The sequence below is a fragment of the Gopherus evgoodei genome, chromosome 20 (genome assembly GCF_007399415.2).
Source record: "Gopherus evgoodei ecotype Sinaloan lineage chromosome 20, rGopEvg1_v1.p, whole genome shotgun sequence".
Lineage (NCBI taxonomy): Eukaryota > Metazoa > Chordata > Testudines > Testudinidae > Gopherus > Gopherus evgoodei.
The window spans coordinates 4,850,276-4,877,461 of NC_044341.1; the positions used below are offsets into that span (position 1 = coordinate 4,850,276).

A 27,186-nucleotide genomic window follows, 5' to 3' on the forward strand; every position below is an offset into this window, starting at 1 on the left:
CCTTAGGCATTTTATGTGACATATTTATATTGTTTTAGCTTTGTTTGTAGTGTAGTGTAATAGAATTTGTTTCTGGGTTTTTTCTGATAATTTATGATAAAAAATTAATAATACACCTCCCCAGTGCCACGACAGAGGATGCTGCATATCGCTACAAGAGGGCAGTGGAATTCTGGCCCATTTGGTGAAATGTATTTCGCCTCCTGTATCTCAGGGTCAGGTGTTTGTACTATGAGCTCAGCATTTCTGCGGGCCGTTATTAATTACTTTCCTACTGTGCAGTATAATATCCACCACTTCGAAACATACACGCTCCCTGATTTGGAATTCAGCTAATGTAGCGATTTTGTAATGCTATGGTCAGATTCTCGTTTACAATAATGCCTTCGATTTTGGCCATTGGACTGGATAAAACAGCTGTTCAGCACTTGAAAAGGTATGCAGGAGGGCAGGAAGGCTCATGGTGAAGATAGAGAAAATGAGTTATAATCTGAAAGCAGGTTGAAACTGAAAATAGGGCAGATTAAATAATTGCTGTTGTGGGATGGTATTGGCATGCCCTGCTTTGCCTTTTTAATGTAATCATTTGTTGGACTAGGTACTTGGAGTTAAAGTATCAGATGTGTAGCAGTGTGGAGGTTTCAGGTCCTACTCCTAAGAAGATAAATTATCCCCATTCCAAAAGCAGCACAGATTATGGGAAAACTCAGCTTGATTTTGTTTCTTGGTCCAGAAGCTCTGCTACCAGAGAAGGACTGCAGGTAAGGACTGAGTGTGGTACTCTGGCAGAGATATAGGCAGCCCATGACGGGAACAGCTTGGATGCTATACGCCAGTATTGAGGTGCAGTGGTTGGCAGGGCTGTATAGGAGGAAGGGGGTAGAACTGGAAAAGCAGGGGCTGCTGCGTGAAAGGATTGCAGAGCATTTGCTAAGCTGTTTGAAGGCTAATGGTTGAAATGGCAAGTGTGGCAGGTTAGCATTGAGGAGCATTGCGAGAGCTGTGTATGGGAGGAATAGCAGGGAGTATTCTGGTATTCTGGCAGAGCGATGTGGGGAAGTTTATATAACTGCTGGCTATGGGGTGCCCGGCTTTAAGCATTGTTATTGCTCTTCACTTTCTGTGACATGCACTGCTTCACCTCTCCCATCCAAAAAAGAGAGAGTGAGGGTAAAAAAATCGTAGATAATCTCTCTCTCAGATTACTTTTTCATCCACTTTATTTATCAATGTACTTGGCAGTAGTTTTTATTCCTCTGCAACCGGCAGTAGCTAGAGAAGGTCGATAAGATGACAAACTTTGTAGCCTCTACAGTTGGAAGTATTTAAATCGTTTCTTTACAAAATGAAAAGTGTCCCTTGTCAAAAGGGAAACTCTCCAGCATAATACTAAGTGGATCAACACTGGCACCCAGTGTCTAGATAGAATCACTTCAGATCTGGATTTCCAAGTTTCGCACCCTTTTTCCACACCAGTGTTATGCATAAAGTAGGGAAACATATTAAATGCAGAGTTGGCACCTGAAGTCTAGAGCTATGTGGTATCTGTGTAGTGGTTTGGTTCGTTTATTGATAACCTTCATTGTACCTGCTTTTTGTTTCTGGCCTTTGATGTTAAAAAACGAATCCTGTGTTCTCTTTATATCTTGAAACTTTTGGCCCTGAACAAGGATTAAAAGTAAAAAAAATAATGAAAAAGCAAACTCATTTAATTTTATTACTCTTACCATAAAAGCTGTTAGACCCCAGTTCAGTAGAGCATTTAAACCCCTGCTTAAGTGCGTTCCCACTCAGCAAAACACTTATGCGTGTGCTTGATTGTAATCTTGTATTTTAAGTTAGGGGCTTGTTACAGGAGTGGGTGGGTGAGATTCTGTGGCGTGGTTGTACAGGAGGTCAGACTAGATGACCATAATGGTCCCTTCTGACCTTAAATCTATGAATCATAAATCTATGAACGTGTATTGAAGGCCGTGGGACTGCAGCATATACTTAAAGTTAAGTGCTTTGCTGAATAGGGTCCCAATTCCAGAATGCACCCTGGTTCAGGAAGGGTACGTAAGATCCCCTTTAATCAATGGGAATTAAGCATCAGCTTAAAGCTCATGCAGTGCTACTCTGCTCTGATTCATGGCCTATGTATGGATTGCTGAATTGGAGCCTGAGTCAGAGGTTTCATCCTGGCCACATTTTCTCTTCTGAACTCAGCAAGGTAATTATATTTAAATTCAGAAGAATAAATAACAAATAGCTGGAAGTCCCAAATGTTGCAGATGCCTACTCGTCACTTATCAGGAGACCTTTCTGCGTGTGATGTTGTTATTTGTGTTTATTCCCCTAGCTATCAATGCTCAAAACAGATGATTTTAAAAAATGTGATTCACAAAGCCACTTTCATTAATTCTGCTTGTAATGACAAACTGATTGTAGGAAATCTGTGATACATTTTCTCCTTAATTAGTTGATTAATTATAACAGGCCAGATTCAGCTATCTTGTTGTCGTGCAGCATTGTTGATTTTTAGTGGGACTACTCGGAGTGAGAGACTGCTCTGCATGAGTAAGGTGATCACAGTGCCTCCCATGCATTGTTTTTTCCTAAGCCCCTGGCAGCTACTTGAATATGGACACCTACTAGATCTCTTCTTTGATTGTTGTGCTTTGTATTTGAAGCCTATGGCCTCGTACTGCAAACGTCCATAACTCTCATAAAATCTCAGTCGCACGTAGCTCAGTGGGATTGTTCATGGCCCCAGATCAGTGAAGGATGTAAGCTCATGTCTAAATCTCATAGAAATCGGTGAGTCTTACGCACTTGCCTAACGTAAAGCATGTGCTGAAGTGCTTTGTGGAAGAAGAGTTGACTGACGTATTGGGACCCATGCTAGCAAAATTATGCTCATGAGAAAATAATTGGAAGCTAAAACTCTACATTATTTTCTTTCAAGTCTGTAGTCAATGAAGCACATCGGCGGCTAATGTTTCTGGGCAAAATTGACTGTAGAAATAGGTCAGGTGTTGCATCTCTTAAGGCACGTTTCATTGTTGAGTTCAATGAAGCTTTCAGTGCCTCAGAAGCTATTAAGGAAAAGCTTTGAAGAATGGATGTTCAGAAACAAAGTCCTGATTCAGCTGATCAGTTATGTGTTAAAGTTAAGTATGCATTCCAATCCCACAGAATATGTCTCAAGCATGTGCTTAAAGTGTTTTGCTGAATTGAAGCTAAAGTCTGTAGTCTTAGGAAACCATAGCGAAGATAAACATAGTGGCCATTAAGTTCTTGGTCATTGACATACATAGTCTATTTGTGATGTGCTCTATACAGGTGTATACTTGCTATATATTCAAAAAGTCAACAATTGGAAAGGAAGGGCTTGTGATTAAGACATTGGACTGGAACTCTGGAGACTTGAGTTCTGTTCACAGATCTGCACAGACATCTGCAGCCTTAGGTGAGTTGTTTCCTTTCTCTGGCTCCGTTCCTCATCTCTAAAATAGAAAAGAATTATTACTTCCATCTCAGAAGGGAGTCGTGAGGATAAATCCATACATATTGGGTAGGCACATGAATACTATTTTAACTGGGGTTCTATAGATGCCTAGATAGACTCAATTAACAGTGGGTCTGGAATAGAATAATCATTTCTTATTCAAAGTACAGGGAAAATGTAGTGTCTCCGATACCATTGTGTGATGATATGTTGGCATATATGCTGGTGCTTTACTAATGAACTGCTTGTCTCCAGTTGGACTGGAAGCAGAAGAGTCGCCTTTCTCATGGCAATTTGATGCCTACACCAGCTGGATCCAGGAAGCACAAGGGAATGCAAAGGCAACTGAAAGGCAGCCTCCAAAAGTGTTTCTAGGATGAGAAAAGGTGTCCAGGTCACTTGTTCTACCCTGACAGGTTTGTCCATCCACTCAGAGTGAAAGGGCTGAGGGAAATAAAAAATACTGAAGAACATGGAAATGGCAAGGTGATATAGGTGGGGCCCAGCTAAATCTTATTTCCTTAAGGAATGATTTCTCTTTTTTGTTAGGCTGATTTAAAGGCTCCTTATTTGCCTGCATGGTACTCTTGGAAAAAAATGGCAAATTTGCACCACAGCGTAGCAAGTGAAATTGAAAACTGAAAGCACCAAAACTACTACCACAAATAAGATGGATGATGAAGCATCCTTGTTCATTACTGTCGGAAAGTATCTGTTTTTTAGCAAACAAAGAAGTATTAGAGGGAGAAAATAGTTTTCATTTATCTTTATCTCTTTTGGCTGTACAGACGCCCCCCGATTTATGCAGTCGTTCCGTTCCGGAAAGCCTTGTGTAACTCAAATTTTGCGTAAGTCGGAAATGTATACCCCATACGTTACGCAAAAATTTCCGCAACTCGAAAATCCTATTTCTGGATTATGGAACTTTCCATAAATGCAAATTTGCATAAGTCGGGTCTTTCGTAACCCAGGGAGCATCTGTACTGGAAATGAATCATGACATAAAAAAGAATACAATTAAATGAAAAAGATACCATTTTATTTCCTTTTCTGGAGCACATGGTGAACACTTATTCTGAAGGTTAAAAATGTCCTGAACTAAAATGGATCACACTCAAACACAGATGATATACATTAAAGAACTGTAGAACATCCCTAGCACTTAGCTGAAAAGTTATGGGCAGGGAAAGGAGAAAATGGTATTTCTTCATTTAAGTCAAAATTCACCCCGGTTCCAGCAAAACGCATGCAGTACTTCTGGGCTGCATAGGCTTTTTACTGGCATTAAGCTTTCTTATCACAATTCACCCCTGCAGAAAAGGAAGAATTGTAAATTCAGTTTACTCCCTGGGTTGGCTTCTGGTGATGTTGAGTCCATCAGGAATAGGAATACAGTTGCAAGGTTCCACTCTTGAGATTCTGCCAAAATAGATATGGACCATTTAGGTAGCCAAATAGAAAGCTTTCTTCCCTATAAACAAAACCCCTCTATCTCTAATGATTTTTAACTCTCCTCTTCCCTCCTTGTACTGTAGTGTGTACTGGTGTGGCAGAGCAGTGACATGTTATGTGCTAATTAATTAATTAATAAAATTAAGGATTTTTTTTTAAATCAGGTGTTGGCTCTTGGTTTGGGTTCTGCAACCTCTGCCTGGACACATCAGCTCTTGCAGGTTGTTTGGATCCAGGGTTTCGCTCTGTCAGCAGCAAATTGTTGAAGTATATTGATGTGAATTTAAATTAGGAAGACCCCCAGATTGCCATGGAAAAATCCACTGAAAAAGGAACTCCTGATCGGTCATCAACTCGTAAGCATGGGAAGGTTGTTCGTGAGGCATGATGAGTGTCAGGCGCCCTTTCTGTTCTGTTTCAAGCCTGCCCCTCCTATGATCCTCCAGACGTCTGGGGAAAAGAAGGCAACCCTATACCTCTAAGGAAGTGATAGGCAAATCTTAGCATGTCCTGGTCTGGGCCTGGCAGCACTTGAAGCCTGGATACTCTTGTGACTGGCATTCAGAGTTGGAAATCTCATGGGAACATGCTCTCCTGTAAGGTTTCCATTGCCTGCTTGTTTCTGGGATGGTGAAAAATACTGTGTGGATGTTTTGTTTGTTTTTCTTGGGAGATTCCTGGAACTTCCTGTTCTAGGTTGGACTGGAATTAGAAGAGTTGCCTTTTCCATGGCATTTCGGAGCTTCAACTTCTAACTGCAAATGGATCCAGGAGGCACAAGGGAATGCAAAAGCAACTGAGAGGAAACTTCTAAAAATGTTTCTAGGATACGCAGAGGTGTCTGAGTTAGTTGTATCCTGACAGTTCTGCCCATCTCGCTTTATCACTCAGTTCCTTCTAACGCCTCTTGAAGATCCGTTTTGCTGCATTCATTGTATTCTGGAGCCCACATATGCACTGGCTTTGTTTTTTTGCTGGGATTTGAATGAATTGGGACAGAGGAGATTACATGAGGCCCCATATCATAAAAGTTGTGCTCCTTGTTAAGGCTTCAAGGTTAGAAAAACAATAGCGTTGAAATATCACCGTTATAAACAACCATAGATAATTCAGCCCATAAAAATGTTTCTTTTAGCCATGTAAATAGGGTAATAGAGTAGGAGAAAGTCACTAGATCTATTAAATGTTGGAGTTATTTTACACTCGAGCAATATAAAGGGAGAAAATAGGTCTGTAGATTAATCTGAATAGTAGCCAGCAAAGACATTTACTCTGAATGGCTAATAAGTAGATTGTTGTTGTTGTTGTTGTTAGTGTTTGAAGCTACCTGAAATGGTGCAATAGCTCAACTGTTTCACATGACGAATGAGATGGGAAACATCTTTTTTTTTTTTTTTTTTGAGCTGATGAAGAGAGCCGGGGCGTTTTAGGAAAGGCTGATGCAATTAGGCTGAATACGCCTTGACAGTGGGATTGTCCAAGGAAGCACTGAGTCACATCTGATGACTTCAAAACTACTCATTAATTTCGAATGAACAGGAATGAGGAGGAGAGGCAGCAAGTTGTGGCTGTTGTGACTCCCACTATCTTTTGAAATTGTCCAGCGGAGTAATACTTAACGTAGGGATGAAATGGGGTGAGAACCAAGTGGAGCCAGTTGAGAACAATGGAGCACAAAAAGGAATGGGAGGAGAGAAGACAGTGAAGGGATTGGGGTCTCTGAAATAGAACGAGTGTGTCTCTGGGCCTGGGGTGAACTCTGGCAAGTGCTGTGCTTAGCTGGCAGTAAGGAGAGACAGTGGCAGGTGCTCAGCTCTCTTCTGGCTCCCTCCAAATCTGTAGCACTGTTGCAGGCACAATAGGGCCTGGATCTTGGCTGAGCCGTTTAGGTGCTATTGGAATAATAATAATAATAATAAATAATAGATTAAATTCTCACCCCCATCTCCCATAGCAAAAAAGGCTACAACTTGACACTGGGTTAAAACCAAGATAGATAAACCAAACTGCCATCAATTTATCATACATAGAAACAGACTTTTAGTTCAAACAAAAGCCAGGAGCTTTAATTCAGCTGTATCAATCTGGTCTATGGTGGCATTCATTTCCATGCAGTCACTGGAAAATATTATGTTGATGATTAGGAACACGGCTCTTATGGGAAGAAAAATCTATGCTGCCAATTTGCAGTAGAATTGGTGAATGGGCAGGACAAAGCTTCAGTAATACTATTCTGTGTGACATCTGGGTAAATAACTCAGTTCTGTTAACCGCACAGGCAATCAAAGTGGCTGGCGGTTAGGTACAGCCAAGTATAAGTAGTGGGCCCTATCAGTCATGCACGGAACTCAAAGGCAGGCATTTGCTTGTGTTGCTGTTGGAATGAACCAGATGGGCGATGCTGCTCAAAGGCCTCTATTGTCACCTTACAGTACAGCCCTAGTCAGAAGCAGCATGTAGCTGCCTTGGCTCAGAAGCAGGGCAGTAAGCTGATTGCAACAGTGAGAGTCACATGGTCCTTGACTTTCCCCTTGCTCCTGAAGGAAATAGTCTATACTAGCCCTTGTCTTGGGGCAGATTTACTTCCTTCTCTGCCCCAGCGTAGCCTCACGGATGTGGCGGACAAAGGATCCAGCCACTTGATGTGCCTGCCTGCCCCCAACCCATATGGGCCGAAGGAAGAGAAGCAGCACTGTGGAGCCTGTTCTCCTTCTGGCACATGGTGAGAGTGTGTCCTTCTGCCCAGCAAATGCATGTGGCACGGGCTTGTGACTGAACCTGACGTGAACAATGAGCTAGCGCCGTCTTATCTCCTATGTGCCAAAGGCCTCTGGGCATCGTCTGCCCAGTAACACGACGTTAGTTAATGTAGACAAATGAAGCAGAATTTTTAAATGAGATCCCATTTTTCAAAGATGATCTCAAGATATGATGCAGGTTGGGGTTGTCCGATTTCTTAACAGTTCGTTAAATAAAGAGCAGCTAGTGTTAGAAAGTGACTTTTAAAAATGATAGATTCTTATTTATAGTGAAGTTCCAGTCATTAATTTTAAAGGGAGAAAGCACAAAAGCAGGAGTGGGTACATTAAAAAATGTGACATTAGTAATTTAATTAAATTGGGTCTTTGAGTATCATTGCAGAAAATGAAACATTAGTTCTACACCGATTCTCAACTCATTCGGCCTATTTAACAACATCTCCCCCCACCTATGAATTTCCTTTTAATATGGCTAGTAACTGCATGTGTGTTTCTCAAAGTTGTGGGTGAATGCCAATTAGTGGACTCTACAGAGGCACTTTTAATGTAAAGTGCTTAATTTTAAGCACTTTCCAAAGGCTTAGCCATAAACATTATCTTCTTTCTTTTCTGCTCTATCTGCATATAGGTAGTATATACCAGTATAGGTAGGCATCACCATGGTTTCTAAGAGGCTTTCTAGGGGAAACTGAGGCACAGGGAGGGGAAGCCATTGTTATTAGAAGTAGTATTTGTATTACAACAGCTCCAATTGAGATCAGGGTCCCATTGTGCTAGATGCTGTACAGACATCTAGTCAGAGATGGTCCCATTCCCAAAGAGCTTATAATTTAAGGAGTTGAGATGGAAAAAAGGGTGGGAGGGGAAACTGAGGCAGCGCTGAGGTTTTCTAAACAGTCCAAAAAAGATTTAGATGCATCTTCCATTACAATGAATGGAACCCCTGGCAACTCAGGTTCTGTTTAACCTGGGAACTGGAGCGCTAGGGAACCACAGGGTCGGTCAGTCATTTTGTCTGTCTATCCAGCAGCCTCAATAAAAGAATCCCCCCATTACAGCCAAGTCTTGCCTCATCTTCAGTGGACAGTGTCTATTTATAGATGGAGGCATAGAACTCCTTCCTGCAGTGTCTTGCCTTTTTTTAGATGCAAGGAGGTCTAAAGTGATTTGATGCAGGTTCTACCAGTTGGGTCTGGCTTTCTGTGCATGGCACAGCAGAAAATTGAGTCACTGGTTTAAAATGTTTCCTTTTGGCAGGGTGGTAGCATGGTGCCATTACGCCAATTACAGTGACTAAATACATTGTTATGAATGTTCACTTCATTTCACCTGGCTGTACACAGCTCTAGCTTTGTTTTCCTCTGCTACCTCATCTCATTTTGCTGTTACCTTTGCTTTTCTCCTTAGCAGGTTCTCAAACTAAAGTTCCCTGTGCTCTCAGGAATTCAGCCTTTTTGTGCATGCCCTTGACAAAATTCCTGTATGTGCAGTAAACACTAAATCGGCTCTGAAACAGAAACTCTTCTCCCTTATATTTTCTGCAGTGTTGCATTGCTGAGGAAGGGGGTTGTCTGTAAGGGCTGGATTTAAAGCCGAGTAGGCCAGTGATAGTCTTTTCACTGTCTTTATTGGGCTGTGCATCAGGCCCTAAAAACCTGAATAGACTTGATCTTTTTGGAGTGTTTTATGGGGGCCTGTAGAGTTTGCTACTAATTCTTTAGGCCTGCTGAACAGAGGCATTGGTGAAAAATTGTAGGATTTATTACAGTTTCTGCTGCTGCTGCCTACTTGCCATTAAAATTGGATATTGTGGGCCAGATCCTTAGCTGATGTAAATCAGTGTAACTGTTGCCTTTATTGGAGATATGCTAATTTTATACGAGTTGAGGCTCTAGCCATATATGTGAAACCTAAAGTGCTGATCTTTGGGCCTTTTTGTCTTAAGAGTAATTGCTAATTCCAGACTTTGCCATTTTATATACCATTACCCAAAGACTTACAAAATTTCACCTGTATTGCAGAAGACTTTGTGCCCCGCCTGATGAATTCCATTGAATAACATTGAGTTCCTGAGTAAAACATAATTTGTTGAGATTTTCATACTGTAAATACCTAAAATGGATAGAGAAAATATCTTGATTCTGTGATGGGATCCCTGGGGTGCAGCCTGGGACTGTGGGACTGCTGTGCCCCCTGAACTCTCTCCAGCCTCAGCTCTCTCTCACAATGCCTTGCTAGTGACCAGCAGCAAACCCCTCCAGGTGCTGTGATCACTCAGCGCAACCGCATGTGAAGACCCAACACCCAGCTAGATTGCATGAATGCTCCCAGAGCCACTCATGAATTACACAGGGAAAGGCAGCAGCCAAATCTCCCCTCAGCTCCCAGGACTGTACCTCAGAAATATACCATCTTGCACTGCTCAAGATAAGCAATGCAGATTTATTAATTGGTTCACCACTTCATCAATGGAAAGTGGATATACACCAGTCTTTGCAAAACTTGAGCAGATTTGCCACACACTTCATACAAACTCACTGGTAAAGATAAACAGTAAAAGAAGTTTATTGGCTACAAAAGATAGATTTTAAGTGTTATTAAGTGATAGCAAAAAGTCAATTAGTTACCAAAATAAAATAAAATAAAATAAAATATAAGCACGCAGAGTAGGTGGGTGAAGGAGAAAGGCCCAGCATGTGGCCACAGAGGCTGAGGGTATAAAACAGACAATGTGCTTGGAAAGCACAAATCTAGGCATGTCTGGGTGCATTGTTGAGTCTCCAGGCAAAGTTGGGCAATTCCCCTGGCGTGGCCTCAAGCAGGTGAGTCACTGCGTTGTCCCTTGCTGGACAATGGTTGTTAATGGGTTGATTGACATCCGGCCCCGGGTGTTGGTTACTTTCCTTGCTGTTGCCTCTGGGGAGCTAATATCTGGCTGATTCTCCAAGTTACAGCATGTTTTACTGACAGCCATACAACACAATTCTCATAACTTCATATGCATTAATTATCTGTAAATAAATGACTTTTAGCAGATCATAACCTTTCCTCTGATACCTTACAAGGCATGCTTTATATGTAAGATCACAATCATATATAAATGAGGAATATGGGGGGTTACAGGGCACTCTCCCAAGGTACAGAAGGTCACAGATTCCTTATAGAAGTTGAGGGTCTGCTCTCCTATGCAGAGCTTGGCACAGTTGTTCAAGTGAGTTACTGGGAGAGGTTACCCTTTTGTGAAGCATTATCACTAGGGAAGGTAACATACCAAACTTGATGGGTCATGAACTGATCAATGTGGTAAATCCTATGGTCAGTGAGCTTGCTTTTTGCATTTTAAGTGATATGTTTGCTTTGGTATTGGAATGGTGCCAAACTGACATTACATTTATTTAATGATATCATTGGGTTCTGTATCTGATGTGATGAACCTTGTAATAATACATGGGGCAAAAATAGAAGGAGGGTGTCTTAACTGGAATTTGCCATCTCTCGCTAACCAGGAACAATGTTCTCTCTGGCAGTTTTACCGAGTCATACATGTGGAAACCCGGGAAGACTCCAGAATGGGATCCAGCAAGGGATGACGTTCAGCATTGGAGACAAAGTGAGGTATAGCTGCAACCCAGGCTTCTTTCTGGAGGGACATGCCTTGCTCACTTGCCATGCCAGTTCGGAAAACAGTGCCTCCTGGGATTTTCCACTGCCCTCCTGCAGAGGTAAAGTGCTTCCTTACGTGAATCTTTAGATCAGTGAACACAAACTAATGATCATGAGAAAACTATAGCTAGAAAGATCCTCCAGCTGTCGATGGAATGAGAGATGCTGCAGAATGAGCAGTTCCATGGGACTGGCATCATTGCATTTGGTGGGATATTGGTTTCAAAACAAAACCCAGTGAAACTCAAACGAGATACACTTGAGAGCCAGGCTTCATTTTAACTGAATCCCTAAAGCTCCAGAGATGTGCAGCAACAATAATACTTTCAATTTATATAGTGCTTTACAGTGCTTCAAATGTGTGCAACCATTTAATTAACTGATTCTCACAGTCCCTGGCCATTACCATTATCATCCCCAGATGGGGAAACTGAGACAGTGAAGTTAAATGGCTTGCCCAAGGCCACAGAGAGGCTTTGTGGTAGAGCCACAATTAGAACCTGGCACCTCTTGATCTCCCAACCTCATGCTCATTCCTCCAGTGCAGCTTTTCACATGGCCCCAGCTTTGTCCTGCATGCATGTCACTGGGTTCACTCTGTACTTAGGAGGTGAAATTCACCCCAAGGGTGAGGGCTTGCACATGACTTTGTGCACCCTTATGCCCTGGAACTATAAAGCAGACTTGCAAGGGATAGAGATCTCTGGTTGCCTCTCAAATGAGGGGTGTCTTGGTGTTCAGAGGTATGTTTCTGCAACTGATTGACTGTAAGATGTTGGAATAGTCTCCTCAGGGGAAATAGCGGAGGGTCCACAGCCCGCATTGTTTCAGACTGGGCTGGAGAATAAGCCATGGGGAACAATCCTGCCCTGGAACGAGGCACAAGCAAGGCAGTGTAATAGTTATCTTCCATCTCCACATTCTCTGACTCTGGTTGAAAGGCTCCGTCATGGCATCCTCTCGTCTTCGTGTTCCCCATGTTGTGTTTTCCGATCATTTTCTCTTTCCTACTGTGCATTTTGACCGAAACAAGAGCTTCAACAGGGTCATTTAAAAAGTCCCAATACCCTTTGCTCTGCGGGGTAAATGACCTACTGAGACAGCAGGCTGAGAGTTTTGTTGGAAACAGACAATAGAACAGCTAGTTTGTTGTGTTAAAGGAGGCTTTGAGTCTAGGGACTTCAGCTCCAGCGTGGTGACTTTTTGCTTTTTCCACATATTTTAATCAGCAGAATGAATTGTGGCCAGTTTTAATAGGCCGGCTTTATTAACGTGGCAAATAAGCAAGGCCAGGCTGACTTAGAAAGCTTGCCCCTGAATCTAATTCTCCACTGCTTTGCAATTTGGGCCTGCTGCCTGCATCTTCTGCCGTCATTCACATCTATAACACCCTACCATTTGGATTGGGTAGGGTTTGGCACCCACTTTGCATTGGTTACAAGCTGTGCATTGTAGAAGGCAGCAGAGAAATAGGCATAAAGTCTCTGGCCTGGAGAAAGTTTTATACAGGAGGTAAAAGTTGATTTAAAGCACTGCTTATGTAAAGGGCTGCAGCCTCCAGGAGCTAGTGGAATTTTAGTTTCTTATGACTTTGGAGAATTGCTTCTTGATCATCCTTTGTGGATTCAGGGAGCTTCAGGGGGCTGGATTGTCAGTAAATATACAAGTGTCTGTGTGGTTTTACCAAAATAGTTGCTGGTTCCCAACTTCATTTCTGTTCAGTTCCTTATGTACTTCAGCAGACATCTAGTATTGATCCTTTTATTGACCCTTTGCTTGTGTAATCAATTAGCAAGCCTGAGCCGGAGCATACATCTTGAATTTTAAATACAAAAATATTGTTTGCCTGATGATTTATGTTCCTAACACTTCCCTCAATGAGTTATGCAGTCATGGTTCCTCCTGCTTATTGTGTTTGTTACTCTATTGCTTATCCATTGTTCTTGTGTGTTACCCAGGGTCCTAATACAGGAGTGGTTGATGCGTAGGTTGGTGCTGGAGAGGGATGTTTTACCTCCTTCATTTTTCATCTCCAAGTTAGCATCCTCAGTCTTGACTTTCTAGTTTCATGCTAAATTGGTGCTTCCATCATAAACCCTTATTCTTCAGTGTGTTTACAACTTGACTGGAGAGGGAAAGGAAAAGAAAAAGTACCCTCAAGGCTGAAACATGGCATAAAATGTCAGATCGCTCTCAGATTAAAGGAGATGCCATGCAAGAATAGACTAATGCTCCATCTAATCTGACATCTTATCTCTGACAAGGGCCAGTGGTTGAGAGAGAGGTTAAACATTGCCCCACTATTTAAAGATATTTGTGCAATGCCATTCCATAAGGGAGGCAATGCCTCCTGACCCCAGCACGTGCTGATGCCTTAGAGCATAAGGATTAATAACCCTTGTAATTTTTATTTGATTTTGCTGCAGATGGTCTTTTTACCTGTGTGCAATCCTCTTGTTCAGGAAACTATTAAGGTTACTAATTACCACCCATAAAATTACCATCACCTTCTTGATATTTCATATACTTGTAATTGAAAAATGTCAAAATATGCTGTGATGGTCACATTGCTTTGTGGCAAATATTATTTGTTTCAAATCAGTTTATTTGCTCAAGCGGTGTCATGTGGGGATGAGTCCACAGGTTACCCATTCTGTGCAGCTTATAGTCAGATGTTTGCTGATCGTTTTAGTAGACTTAAAAACTTGGGTTGAATTCTGCATCATTTGATGTTAATGGTAAATGCTCACTGAATGTAGTGGCAGCAAACATCAGATTCCCTGGGAGCTAGTCCCATAATATTTACAGTTGAAAGAAAAATGTAGAAAGCAGAAAAAACGGACAAGAAATTGACAAAATAGAGAACTCAGAACCTGCCCAACCATATGAACTGATTTTACCATACCAGGTTTTTCAATGATCAGATTTAAAATTCATGTCTGACTGTTAGACTGGCACTACAGATTGTAATGACTGCAAGGGTCAAAAGATTTGCATAAAGGCAAAAGGGTTTTAGTGTCTTATTCTGCTGGGAAAATAATGTGTCTTCAGAGCTACTTCCGGAATAGAAATATATATTTCTTTGATTGAAATTAGACTTTCTCAATGTCTGCACATCATGTATTCAGCCTGTGGATTTCCTTGCCTTAGGAAATCAGTCAAATACTGTATCTGGATTCTTTTTTGAAATGGCTGGATAACCTTATGACCAATATTTTTAGCTGTGTGAGCTAAAATAAGTCAGTCACATGTTTCAGGGCATAAACTGATTGCTGCATGGGTCAGGAAGGAATTTGTTCACAGTGTAGAACATTGCACAATTGTCGAGTTATTTTTAGGTTTAAAAAGATAGCGTATAATTTCTGATGCCTCTGGTAGGAGCCACAGATGGGTATTTGAGACATGTGTAATGTGACCTGATGCTGCATATTTTACTGTACTATAGCACTGTGTATATTCCTTTAACTATTAAGGAACTGATGTATTTTGAAAGGAACCAGTGTCACCTAGATTGTGAGTGGTTCCAAAGAATTTGTTGCCATCTGCCAGATGAATAACACACATTTGTTTAAAAAGAATAAAGACCGTGATTGCAACTAACAAGCCAACATTTGCAAATAGAAGCCACTTTGTTGTTGTTGTTGTTGTTCGTAGTTATTTTGTATTACAATTACAGCGAAAAGCTGAAGTTATCTGAAGTATTGCTGTGTGGTATCTGCTGACAAATGTGGATTTTTTTTTTTGGCCATGTCTATACTAGCAGGGGGTGGTGGTGGTGGTGTCGATGTAAGATATTCAACTTCAGCTACGGGAATAGTCGATTCCCAATAAATCGATCGCTACACACCGATATGGCGGGTAGTCTGGACGTAGCCTTTAATAGCAACCGTTGTACCTATTCATTTGATTCTAACTATGAATCAATATGATGGGCAGAAGAAAAGAAGCCATTTATCTCTGCTGAGAATCTCAACTGCCCTAGAGCTCCAAGGGCATGCTTTGTTTTTTGAGCTATTATTTATTATTATGATTGTGGAATAGTGTAAGAGACTCAGTAACACATCAGTACTACTACTACAGCTAGCCAATGCCTTTTGCTTAAGTGCTGGAGGCCTGTTCTTGTAACACAAAGCCCCATCTTCAAACCCTGCAAATGGCTCTTGGAGTATAGATGGTGACGTTAGAAATAGGCTGAATTCCTTTGTCTTTCATCAGTTTTTACATAAGCATAACTCTATATAGACGCCAAAAGAGTTACTCCAGATGTTCACTGATGGGGGCTTGGGGGGGGGGGGCAAAATCAGACCCGAAATCAGACTTGTCTCAGTCAGTATCACCCTCTGCTACCTCCTATCCTGCGTTTTGTTGTAAGTAGGATGCTATAAAGTGAAAGGCAGGAACAGCAGCTCACGCTGCGAATTCTAATGCTTTGCTTAGCTGGTGCTACGACCCTTTCCACGTTTTATCTAAACATTAGCATTTTGTTCAGTGGTTAAATCAAATTGAGCATAAACCGTGTAACAACACCTGCAGTTGCGTTAGGAGGCGGAATAGTCTTAAGTAACATGTTTTGTTCTGGAAAATAAGGTCACATCCCTGCACAGCCAGCACCGGAAGCATGTTCTCTGAAGTCTGTGAGTTGAGTTCTGTTTTATTGACCTGATTCATTCTTTCGTCTCTCTCTGCCACATTTTTTCTTTCAAGTAGATTCACAGTGCTCTGCACTTGCTTTCCCCAACATCCAGTCTATGCTATAACATCTGAAGAAGTGGGCTTTTTACCCATAAAAACTTATGCCCAAATAAATCTGTTAGTCTTTAAGGTGCCGCTGGACTCCTCATTGTTTTACTGTAACATCATGTTGCGGTAGAAGATAAATAAAAATGTATATCGGCAGCTGTATGTACTTATTGGGGAAGGCATCACCAGGGCTGTTGGAGGGAGGAATATTTTGCATTATATCTGATGATATATTAGTCTTACATAAATGAGTGGTGTCTGGGTTTTTTGTTTTTTTTTTTAATCCTCCATCTAAGGAACACTTACTCTCTATGATGCCTCGCAGCAGTGTGGCACTAGTATTTTAACTAGAGAATCCCACAAAATTAAATTCCTTTCCCTACATCCTAGGGGATAAAGGTGCTGGGGAGAATCTTTTTGTTCTTATTCCATTTAGCCAGTGCTTCCTCATAACAAAAGGGAGAAAACAATTCTCCTTGGGTGACAACCTTTATTAAGTGCATTTTCTGGAAATATTTCTAGCTTGTTCCCTTCTATAATAGACACATTAGAGATGGGTCAGGCTGCTGAAATCATGATTAAGTGTCATGTCATAGAATCATAGAATATTAGGGTTGGAAAAGACCTCAGAAAGTCATCTAGTCCAATCCTCTGCTCAAAGCAGGGCCAGCACCAACTAAATCATCCCAGCCAGGGATTTGTCAAGCCAGGCCTTAAAAACCTCTAAGGATTGAGGTCCAGATACAAGAGCACTGTAATCATGGGAACTGCTGCTTTGAGAGCAAACTGGTCTGACGTTGCTGTCTCTGTAATGTAAACAGGTGAGCCCATGCTTAAGAGAAAATATTGTTGTCCTAAAAAGCATCAAAAGAGCCTGAGGGGAGAGCAGAAGTTAGAAAGAGGGGATAAACCACCACCTATCAAGCTGACCAATGTTGTCTCATTTCATTGTTCCTCCCTCATTGATGTTGGTCCACCTGTTGTTGCTGATCTTATATTTACATTGCGTGTCTCTTTGGCGCAGGGGCTTTTTGTCATGTGTCTGTACAGTGCCTAGTGCAATGGGATTCTGGTCTGTTACTGGGGCTCCTAGGTGCTACTGCCATACAAATCATGACTGTACGCTCCATTTTCTCTCTGGGTGCTAGTATGGCCCTCATCACCATCTGAGCACCTCACAAGTATGTCTGCATCCTTCCTCCTAATGTCCCCGTGAAGGAGCAAAATGTTTCCAATTTTAAAGCCTGGGAACTGATGGACAGAGAGGTTAAGTGACTTGCTTAGGCTCTCACAGGAGACCTGTGCCACAACTGGGAATTGATCCCTTCTCGTTTGACTCAGGGCTCTAACAGATCATCCTTCTCCCTTCACAAGTTCTTGTTTTAACAGTCTAAGGTGTTGCTGTTTTAGTAGTAGAAATAAGCAGGCATTTTCGGAAATGAATTATCCTGGCAGTATCTTGTTAAGCGGCTGTTCAAACCAGAAACCTTTTTAGTAAACATGTCATTATTTTGGCTTATTGTAGCATCATAATTTGGAGCAAGAAGTCCCATAACTTGAGATGATCACAACTGGGTTGGAAAAACTGTATGGTAGGGAATTAATCCTGTATTAACCTGGAACTGATGGAGTAAAGGGAAATATCCTGCCCTGCCCAAGGTGGTGGACGTAGATGATCAAACATAGATCTCTTTTGTCTTTTACCTTCTGAGACGAGCCTGTTAACTGAGTTGCCAAATTCCGAAACTCTTATTTAGATAGGTCTATATTTCTGCGCATCTCAGGAGCAAGCTGGCACCGCTGTGCACCTGAGTTGTTTAGTGAAACACATTTACTGTACCATGAATAGGAAAAAAAAAATAGTGGTTGATGTGTGCGAGATACTTGGTCTGAATTCACACCAGAGGAGCAATATTTCTTAAAGTGGTCTAGATCCCAGCGATCCATTGTCCATGTGAATGTCCTGACTTGCATAAAAACCTCTGAATTTAGTGGGGCTGCACCTCTGAGTAAGCATTACTTCCATGAGTCAGGCTTGCAGGAGCGGACTCAAGGTGCGGGAAGAAGGGGTTGTTAAGGGATTTTTGCAGAGATGACTGGGAGTAGTTAGCACAGCAGAGGTTTTGAAAGCATGGTTATATTGAGACTGATTCTTGGAATCCACTGGAACCCACACAGGGTCTCATTGAACAATTACAACCTATACTCGATAGGGACCACATCCTGAAAGAGAGTTCCTGATCTCCCCCTTCTGGCCTTAAACAACACCCTCCCCCCGCCCCCGAACCTTGCCATGCTCATCATCAGAAGCAAGCTCCCCACAGGCCAAGACCCACCAACTTAAAGTGGGACCAGAGCCTGCCAAAGCTGACATATCTCAACTGCTACAATGCACAAGACAGCTTTCAAGACCCATGGATCCTACTCATACCTATTACATGTGCTGTATCTCATCCAGTGCACTAAATGCCCCAATAAAAACTACAGGAAAAGCTTTGTTGTCTGGCATGTTAGGGGAATGGAGGGTGCCAATTAGGGCTTGGCTACACTTGAGAGTCACAGCGCCGGTGGTGGCTTAACAGTGCTGTAACTTACTCCCCGTCCACACTGGCAAGGCACTTAGTGCTGTATTCCACATGGACAAGAGAAATAAAGAGAACAGCACTGGTGCTGCAGCGCTGGAGTGCCAGTGTAAACAGTGATTAATCTTACTACGCTGTAACAGACCTCTGGAATTTTCCCATAATGCTTTCAACTAAAGAACTCTCTTTGTTTTGTTGTGAACTTGGGGGTCCCGGAGCTGCTTATCTAAAAAACAAACACAGCTACTCTTTGCTCCAGCAGAGGCAGGCAGGGAATGTCAACAGCTAGTGTTTGCTTGAGGAGAGAAACAGCACGGTGGTGTGGGGGGGAGAGGGAGTCCGTTGGAGCAGCTGCTTATCTGGTCTGAAGGCTATTTGCATTTAAGAGTGAATGAGAGAGAGGTGGGGGAAGTGGTCGGAATTTGCAAGGCAGGGAGCTGACACAGTGTGGGCTCCAAAAATCCACTCTCTCTCTCCCCCACGCTCCCTGTCACGCTCCACCCCACCCCCCTCTTTTGAAAAGCACGTTGCAGCCATTTGAACACTGGGATAGCTGCCCATAATGCACCACTCCCAACAGCGCTGCAAATGCTGCAAATGTGGCCACACTGCAGCGGTGGTAGCTGTCAGTGTGGCCACACTGCAGCGCTTTCCCTACACAGTTGTACGAAGACAGCTTTAACTCCCAGCTCTGTACAGCTGCAAGTGTAGCCAAACCCACAGTTAGTCAAATTCTGGTTAACTAAGGTTTATACTTACCAATGGAGGGAGGGAGTTTGGGTGCGGGAAGGGGCTCGGGACAGGGGGTTGGGGTGCGGGAGGGGTTTCAGGATGCCAGATTTGGATGGCACTCACCTCAGGCAGCTCTCCAGAAGTGGGGACATATTCCTGCTGCTCCGAGGCAGCTTCCTCTGCCCACAGGTGCTGCCCCCACAGCTTCCATTGGCTGCAGCTCACAGCCAGTGGGAAGAGCAGAACCAGTGCTAGGACTTGGGTTGGGGCAGCGCATGGCGCTCCTGTGGCCTTTCCTCCATCTAGGAGCAGCAGGGACATGGTGCTGCTTCCAGGGAGCCATGCAGAGCCAGATAGGGAACCTGCTGGCCCCGCACCAACAAAACTTTTAATGGCCCGGTCAATGGTGCCAATCGGAGCCACCAGGGTACATTTTCGACCAGGCATTCCAGTCGAAAATTGGGCATCCAGCAACCCTATTAAAGGTTTGTATTGAGAGAGGTCAGAAATGCTGATTTCTAGAGCTTTCCATTTGGTAAAGTGCCAGATAACACAACTTTGACTGTATGTAGGTGAAACCAGATAATCACTGAGTGCTTGAATGAACTCGCACGGAAACACGATAAAAGACAAAAGCAACATTTCATCCTGGGTGAACACTTCTCACAAAATGATCACTCCACATCTGACCTCAGTCTTTGTCCTCAAAGGAAACCTGCATTACACTTTCAAAAGACAAGCCTGGGACCTTAAATTCAGAACTTTGTTGGACACTAAAAATCCTGTTCTTGATAAAGACACTGGTTTTATGGTTTATTACAACAATCTGGAACCCACAAACCTCTCTTCTTCTGTACTATGACTGCAGGCGTGTCAACAGGCCAATTCATTTTGAATGGCCCCTTAGATAGGGTTGCTAGGTGTCCGGCTTTTGACTGGAACACCCAGTCAAAAAGGGACCCTGGTGGCTCTGCTCAGCACCTCTGATCGGGCCATTAAAAATCCAGTTGGCGCAGGGTTGGCAGGCTCCCTACCTGGCTCTGCACAGCTCCCTGGAAGCAACGATATGTCCCTTGGTTCCTAGGTGGAGGGATGGCCAGGAGGCCTCTGCATGCTGCCACTGCCCTGAGCGCCAGCTCCGCAGCTCCCATGGGATGGGAACTGCAGCCAGTGGGAGCTGCAGGAGTGGCACCTGTGGGTGGAGGCAGCATGCATAGCTACCTGACCAGCCCTGTGCCTAGGTGCTGAGGGACATGTCACCACTTCTGGGGAGCCACCTACAGTAAGTGCCTGCACCCCGAACCTCCTGCCTGGAGCCTGCACCCTGAACCCCCTTCTGCACCCCAGCTCTCTGCCCTGAGCTCCTTCCCGCACTCTGAACCCCTTGGCCCCAGCTGGGAACCTCCTCCTGCACCCCAAACCCTCATCCTTGCCCCCACCCCAGAGCCCACAGCCCCAGCTGTAGCTCTCACTCCCCCACACCCCAACCCCCTTCCCAGCCCAGAGCCCCTTCCCACACTCTGAACCCCTTGGCCCCATCCTGGGGCCCCATCCTGTACCCCAAACCCCTCATCTCCAGCTGTATCCCAGAGCCCGAACCCCCTCCCAAACCCCAATCCCTGACTGGGTGGGGAAGAGCGAACAAAAGAGGCAAGGGGGATGGAGTTAGCGGGGGCAGGGCCTCAGGGAAGGGGTGGTGCAAGGGCGTTCGGTTTCGTGCAATTATAAAGTTGGCAACCCTACCCTTAGAATATCTGTTAACTACTTATTCTAAAGATCCTGTTCCATCTTTTAGTTAACACCTTGAGCATCTCTCCCAGACTGGAAGAAGAGATCTGTGTAGCTTGAAAGTTTGTCTTTCTCACCAACAGAAGTCGGTCCAACAAAAGATATTACCTCACGTACCTTGTCTCTCTGGGTCCAATAGTGTCCCTTAGCAAGCAGCGAAGAATAATTCCCTCCATTACAGGAATCACAGAGTGAAATGCCAGAGCCCGTATTATGCAGACCAGATTAGAATAAAAGGTCTTTGGGATGGAGGAGTGTTTTTTTTTCTGTGTTTGTACAGCCCCTAGCACAGTGGGATTCTGGTGCATCATGAGAGCTCCAAGGCAATTCTGCAATACTATTACCAATAATGATAAATGGTCCCTTTTAGCCTTAAATGGTGGGATTTTCAAGGGAGCCTAAGGGTCAGATCTTGTTGAAATTCACTAGGAGATGAGTGCTTCACTCCTTCAGAATTTCCCTGGGATTTTCAAAGAAGCCTATAAGCTTCAGAGGAAGTGTGAACATGGAAAAAAACTAAAACTAAATTAGTCATAACAGACTTCTTAAATTTAAACCTTTAACACCAGGTTAGGTTGGGTTCAGATCTAATTCTGGGTGCAAACTTGGGTCAGTTAACTTTATGCCAAGTGGGATTTTCCATTTATAGCTTCTGTAGAATATTCTGAAATGTGTTTCAGTAGATTCTGTTTGCTAAAATGCATGCATGCCTTTGGAGAGAGAAGTCTCGCCCAGCTTGTTTGCTGAGCGTAAATAAAATTGATAGATTTATGACTTTAGTAGGCGGTTAAGTAAAAAATCAGCAAGCCAGCTGAAGAAGCCGAGAACATTTGTGATGCTGCATTTTAAGGATATCAAATATGCAGTAGCTTATTAAAAGTGTCCTGTCTTCTTATAATTCAAACAGTGGCTTATAGTGCGCTGGGCCCAAAACATTTTCAAGAGCTGTTCAAGACCATTTTAATGTTTTAACAATAATATTAAGCTCATCAAACTGAAGAGCAAGTTGGGCAAACTACATATCTATCTAGATCTGTATACAATGAGTGTTGGAAGTCGTGAATGTGTTTTAAAAGATTTTTAATTAAAGTTTTTTTTAAAATAGGGGGCTAGGTTTTTAGAGGGAGCTACACCAATTTCCACCAGCTGATTTTTTTAAAGAATGTTTTAAGATTGATGCAGCATCAAGAGGCAGAATTTTGTAGGATTTTCTTTTCTCCCTGAGAAAGAACATTGTCCAAGTTTTGCTTTATTCTGAATTGCAGAGAAACCTAGGAATTGGCTGACTGGATAAGCTGAGTTCATCTAGTCCACTATCCTCTCTGACAATGTACTAGATGCTTCAGATGAATCTTCAAGACCCACAATAGGCAGCTAGGAGATAATTTGACTATAGGAAACGCTTCTTCCAAACTGCTGTCAGTTATAGGCTGGTTTAACTTGGATGCTCTTGTTTCATTTATTATTTATGTATTAATAATGTATTTACCCTAGGGAGCCCCAGTTGTGGCCCAAAATCCCATTGTGCTAGGCACTGTATAAAGACAGTCCCTGCTCAAGAGGGCAATCCACCTCCTTTAGGTGCCTAGAGTCCCAGCATCATGTAAACCCAGTTATTTTGGATGCTCCAATAGTGGAGGGTCCAAGTCAAGACACCTTTAAAGGGGCCTAACTTTTTCAGAGAGCAGGAGCTCAGCATTTATTGAAAATCAAGTCTCCAGCTGAGCATCCAAAAAAATGTGGCTCCCCAAATCACCAATCACTTTAGAAACTGTAGGCCCCAAACTTTCATTAACCTTTTCACTGCCAGTCCTCCAGGCTGCTTGCTTTTGCTTGGGTCATTCAGATGAAATTGGAGAAGGTGTAAATTAGGTGTCGGCTCTTGGCTTCCTTCACACTCGGTGCTTTCTGCCAGACTTACCTGGGTGCCTACAAAAAGTTCATCGCTGTTGCATGTATAATTCCTCCAGGGTATTAATATTAAAATAGCCCCATGAATGTTCCATGTTCCTGTCAGGCAATAATAATGTGTAGAAGGCAACCTGTGCCATTCTGGAAGTGGCTGTCCTTCTGCTGGAAAGCCTCTCTACAATAAATTGCCTCTGCTCACACCTTTGCATGCATTATTGAAGCAGCTAACGGCCTCATCCTATCTCTGTTGTATCTTTCTGCTGGGCATGTGGCTTGCAGAGAGTTAGCTGACTGAGAGTAGCAGCATCGCTTCAATATTTATTGCCTTTCCAGCGTCCTCAAGGGGTTATTGAAGAGAACAGTTTGAAATAAGCCAGTGCGTATCTGCACATGCCAGCAAATGAGTGAATCGTGCTTATCCTTTGTGGCCAGAACCCATTAACACACCAAGAAGTAAGAAGAACTCCTGTAGTCTCAATGTACTGGGAAGAAAAATACATCCTTATGCTTCTCCCCTTATTCCTGATGCCATTTTAGCACCCTAGCTGCCCATCTCCAGGAAGCAGAGGTAAGGCAGACTCATGCCTCTTGCATGGGCCAGAGCTGTCGAAGTGACCCCTGCTACCTTTATCTCGGATGAGTTAATATGTAGCAGAGAGGATCCTCTGGTAAAAAAGCAACAACCCAGAAGAACCAGAGCCTAACATGCAAGGTCAATGAGGATATGATACCTTGAAATTGGAGCCTATGACAGGGTGTCCAAACCCTACGTGGGTCAGGGGGCTGCTGGGGGCCCTGTCAGCCATGCTCTGACACCAAAATCTCAGGGGTAAGGCTGTGAGGGAGGAGCTAAATCGGTGGGGCCTCGCTCAGTTATTGCCTGACAGAGAGGGAGAGCAGGCTGTTAGCCGTCACTGTAGGAGATCAGGTTAGCTGGGCGGGGGTAGGAGCAGAGGAAGATTGGTGCCTGTCAGGGCCTCTCTGGAGTGGGGTAGAGTTGGCCTGTCATGATATGATTGTCTCCTTTGGCAGCCCAGGTGGGGCACAAGCATTAGAATCTGCTGAAGATGGAGAGGCAAAGAATCTGCTGAAGATGGGTGGAGTTCAGGAGGGATGGAAGAATTTGTTTCTTCGTGTTTATTTTGGCCTTTGGGTACCCTGGACAGGGTGGAGCTCTTACATGGCATAGCTTGGAGAGGCTAAGATACCCCAGGCCGAAAAGTTTTGGGGGCTGGGTGGATCATCTGAAGACTAGGAGGGAATATCACTTGAGTCTTGGTGTTCTAGATACTTCTAAGCTGAGTGATTGCCCTCTCTCACCAGGAAGCGTGCATTTGTGCATATGCATTCGGTGTGTTCGGCTGACTGGCTGCAGTTGGGTAGCAGATGGCCATGAGAAATAAGAGTTGGCATGAGCCAGAGGTTTGTTTTTACTTTGCTTTGGAGCTCCATCAGTCAGAGTCTGCAAGTCCCAGCCCTGCTTGATAGCAGCTTGTACTGACAGCACGGCTCAGACCTGGAAAGGTTCTGATACTTCCACACTAAGAATTTCCTGTGGAGCAGTATTCCAGAATCATCCTGTCCCACCTCCCCAGGGAAGTGCATCAACTGCTGCCTAAAACACACGAGAATCCCTGTGCTGAGTTTCAGTCGGGAAGGATTTTTTTTTAATAGCTTTATGCTGGAGTTTGAAACACTTGAAAATAGGTGTAATGTAAAGCCTGAGATCTCCTTGACTGAAGCGTCTGAAATACCATTCTATAATGTGCATTGTAAAGTTAACAGGCTTTTCATAGTGCATTTCATATAAATAGCAAGGCATTTGATAATGCTGTACATACAAAAGTGAGACACTGCCACAATGCAAGTCAAATTAATTCTTGGTTTCCTTAATCTTCCTGCCCATGTTTTCTCTTGATCCTCCTACTTTATTTGCTCTAATAGCTTCTGCTAATAGAGTCTAATTGTAGAAGAAGATAACCTGTAGCAAACAGCAGATCCTATTTCTAACCGGTAAATGCCTTCAGCTTTAGCGACATATCAACTTTTTCCATAGGTTTTACTTTTTAAGTAGCATAAGCTCATAGCTCATTATAGAAGGGCAGCGTGCATGAGTTACTGCATAATGTTTTACTAAGCCCAAGGATGTGTTCCTATGCCGGTGGTCCCCAACGTGGTGCCCACGGGTGCCATGGCGCCCACCGGAACATTTATGTGTGCCTGCCTAGTGCCTAGCAGGGGAGAGAAGCCGTGGCCCGGCACCTGACAGGAACAGAGAACTCAGGCTGTGAGCATGGTGTTCTCTGTTCCCAGCAGGCACGGGGCCCGCCTTGTGCCCAGCAAGGGAGAAAAGCCACAGCCCCGTGACTGCTGGGGACAGAGAACTCCGGGGCTGCAGGCTCTGGGCGCCAGTGTTCTTGGTCCCTGGCAGGAGTGGGGCAGTGGCATAAGCCAGAGAGAAGCTGCGGCCCCGCGCCTGCTGGGGACAGAGAACTCCGGTGCTGCAGGCTGTGGGTGCCAGTGTTCTTGGTCCCAGGCAGGTGCAGGGCCGTGGTGTAAGCCAGAGAGAAGCCGTGGCACCGCATCTGCTGGGGACAGAGAACTCTGGTGCTGCAGGCTGTGGGTGCCAGTGTTCTTGGTCCCAGGCAGGTGCAGGGCTGTGGTGTAAGCCAGAGAGAAGCCGCGGCCCCGTGCCTGCCAGGGACAGAGAACTCCAGGGCTTCAGGCAGTGGGCACCGGTGTTCTCGGTCCCTGGCAGGGGCGGGCCGTGGTGTAAGCCAGAGAGAAACTGCAGGCTGTAGGTGCCGGTGTTCTCTGTCCTCACAGCTTCTCTCCGGTTTCTCTCTTCCCTCTGGATTCATATGTTATGTTATATTAAATATGATGTTTTTCATATTATTTAATGTACAAATGCAAAATAAGCCTTGAAAAATTGTTGGCGCCCACCACACTCTTCTGAAAACATGAATGTGCTACTGGCCACTAAAAGGTTGGGGACCACTGTCCTATCCAGTCTGTTTCATTTTAATACTGATTGGTAATGCCAAGGGTGTAAAGAATTAGGACCAAACATTCAAAGGGAATAAAATGCAGCCTCTTAAATTGCATCCCCATTTTTATGCATGTGTTTTGCTGTGCCCCTGAACTGTAGCTTGCAGTTGGCAGGGCAAATTGGGTAATCATTAAAACTGGCTTTGTCTGTGCCCTTTAGGTATGTGGGCATCTCCTTATCCCATTGCCACGTGCAAATAGTAGCCTGTGCTCTGGAATGTGGGCTTTTGGATGGAGAAAATGAGAACAATGAAAAATTGCAGGTGCAGTTTTAGTTTCTGAAAAATTGACCCTTAAAGGCAAAACAGTCAATGCTCTTGTATAGTATACAAGTGTCAACATCGGGAGCTTGTTGTGGGAGGGAATATGTTAGAAAACTGTAAACAAGGGAAAAATGAATAAATTTTGCTTAATTCTCAACTCACGCATGGGTTCAGAGCTTTGACTCAGATGTGCACTTCATTGGATTTGCGTCCTGTTTAGGAGAGATTATATTGGGGAAAAGATGTGCCGATGGGGGAAAACTGAAGCAGAGGACAGGCGGAATGGGAAAGCAGAGGATGAAAATGGGAGGACAGAGATGAAGAAAGATTCTGCTGCTGAATTCACCCTTGTAGTGTATACAATACCACCTGTCTGTTCCAGCTTTTGCGGAACTCCTCTGTCCCGTGTACGTGGCACAGGCATCCCTTTGGGTTGGAAACCTTAGTGTTTAACACAGCTCTCTTTCTGAAGGAAACAATGGCTCAAAACACAAGGGGGGAAGAAAAAAGGTTTCATGCATTTTTGTGAGCCCACAAATTCTGTTTGAACTCCACTAGGTTCATCCACCCTAGCAGACAGTAAGGAGAGGGAGCTATTGAGGATGACTCAAGGGGGCTTAAGTAGGAGTAAAGAGTAAGAACTGAGAAAGAGAACTCGGACAGAATGTCAGGGGAAAATTTGATGTATTAGGCTGTGTGGAACTGCTTCCCCCAGGAAGTGGTAGAAGCTTTGTCACTTGGGATGCTAAAATTAG

At 43.7% G+C, this 27,186-nt stretch overlaps 1 protein-coding gene across 1 annotated transcript in view; it reads left to right on the forward strand.

The window, feature by feature from the left end:
- CSMD2 (CUB and Sushi multiple domains 2) overlaps positions 1–27,186 on the forward strand; it is a 531,569-nt gene that overhangs the window by 138,167 nt on the left and 366,216 nt on the right. The window contains 1 exon segment of the mRNA XM_030539111.1: positions 11,229–11,423. Coding sequence (XP_030394971.1) covers positions 11,229–11,423 — 195 coding nt within the window.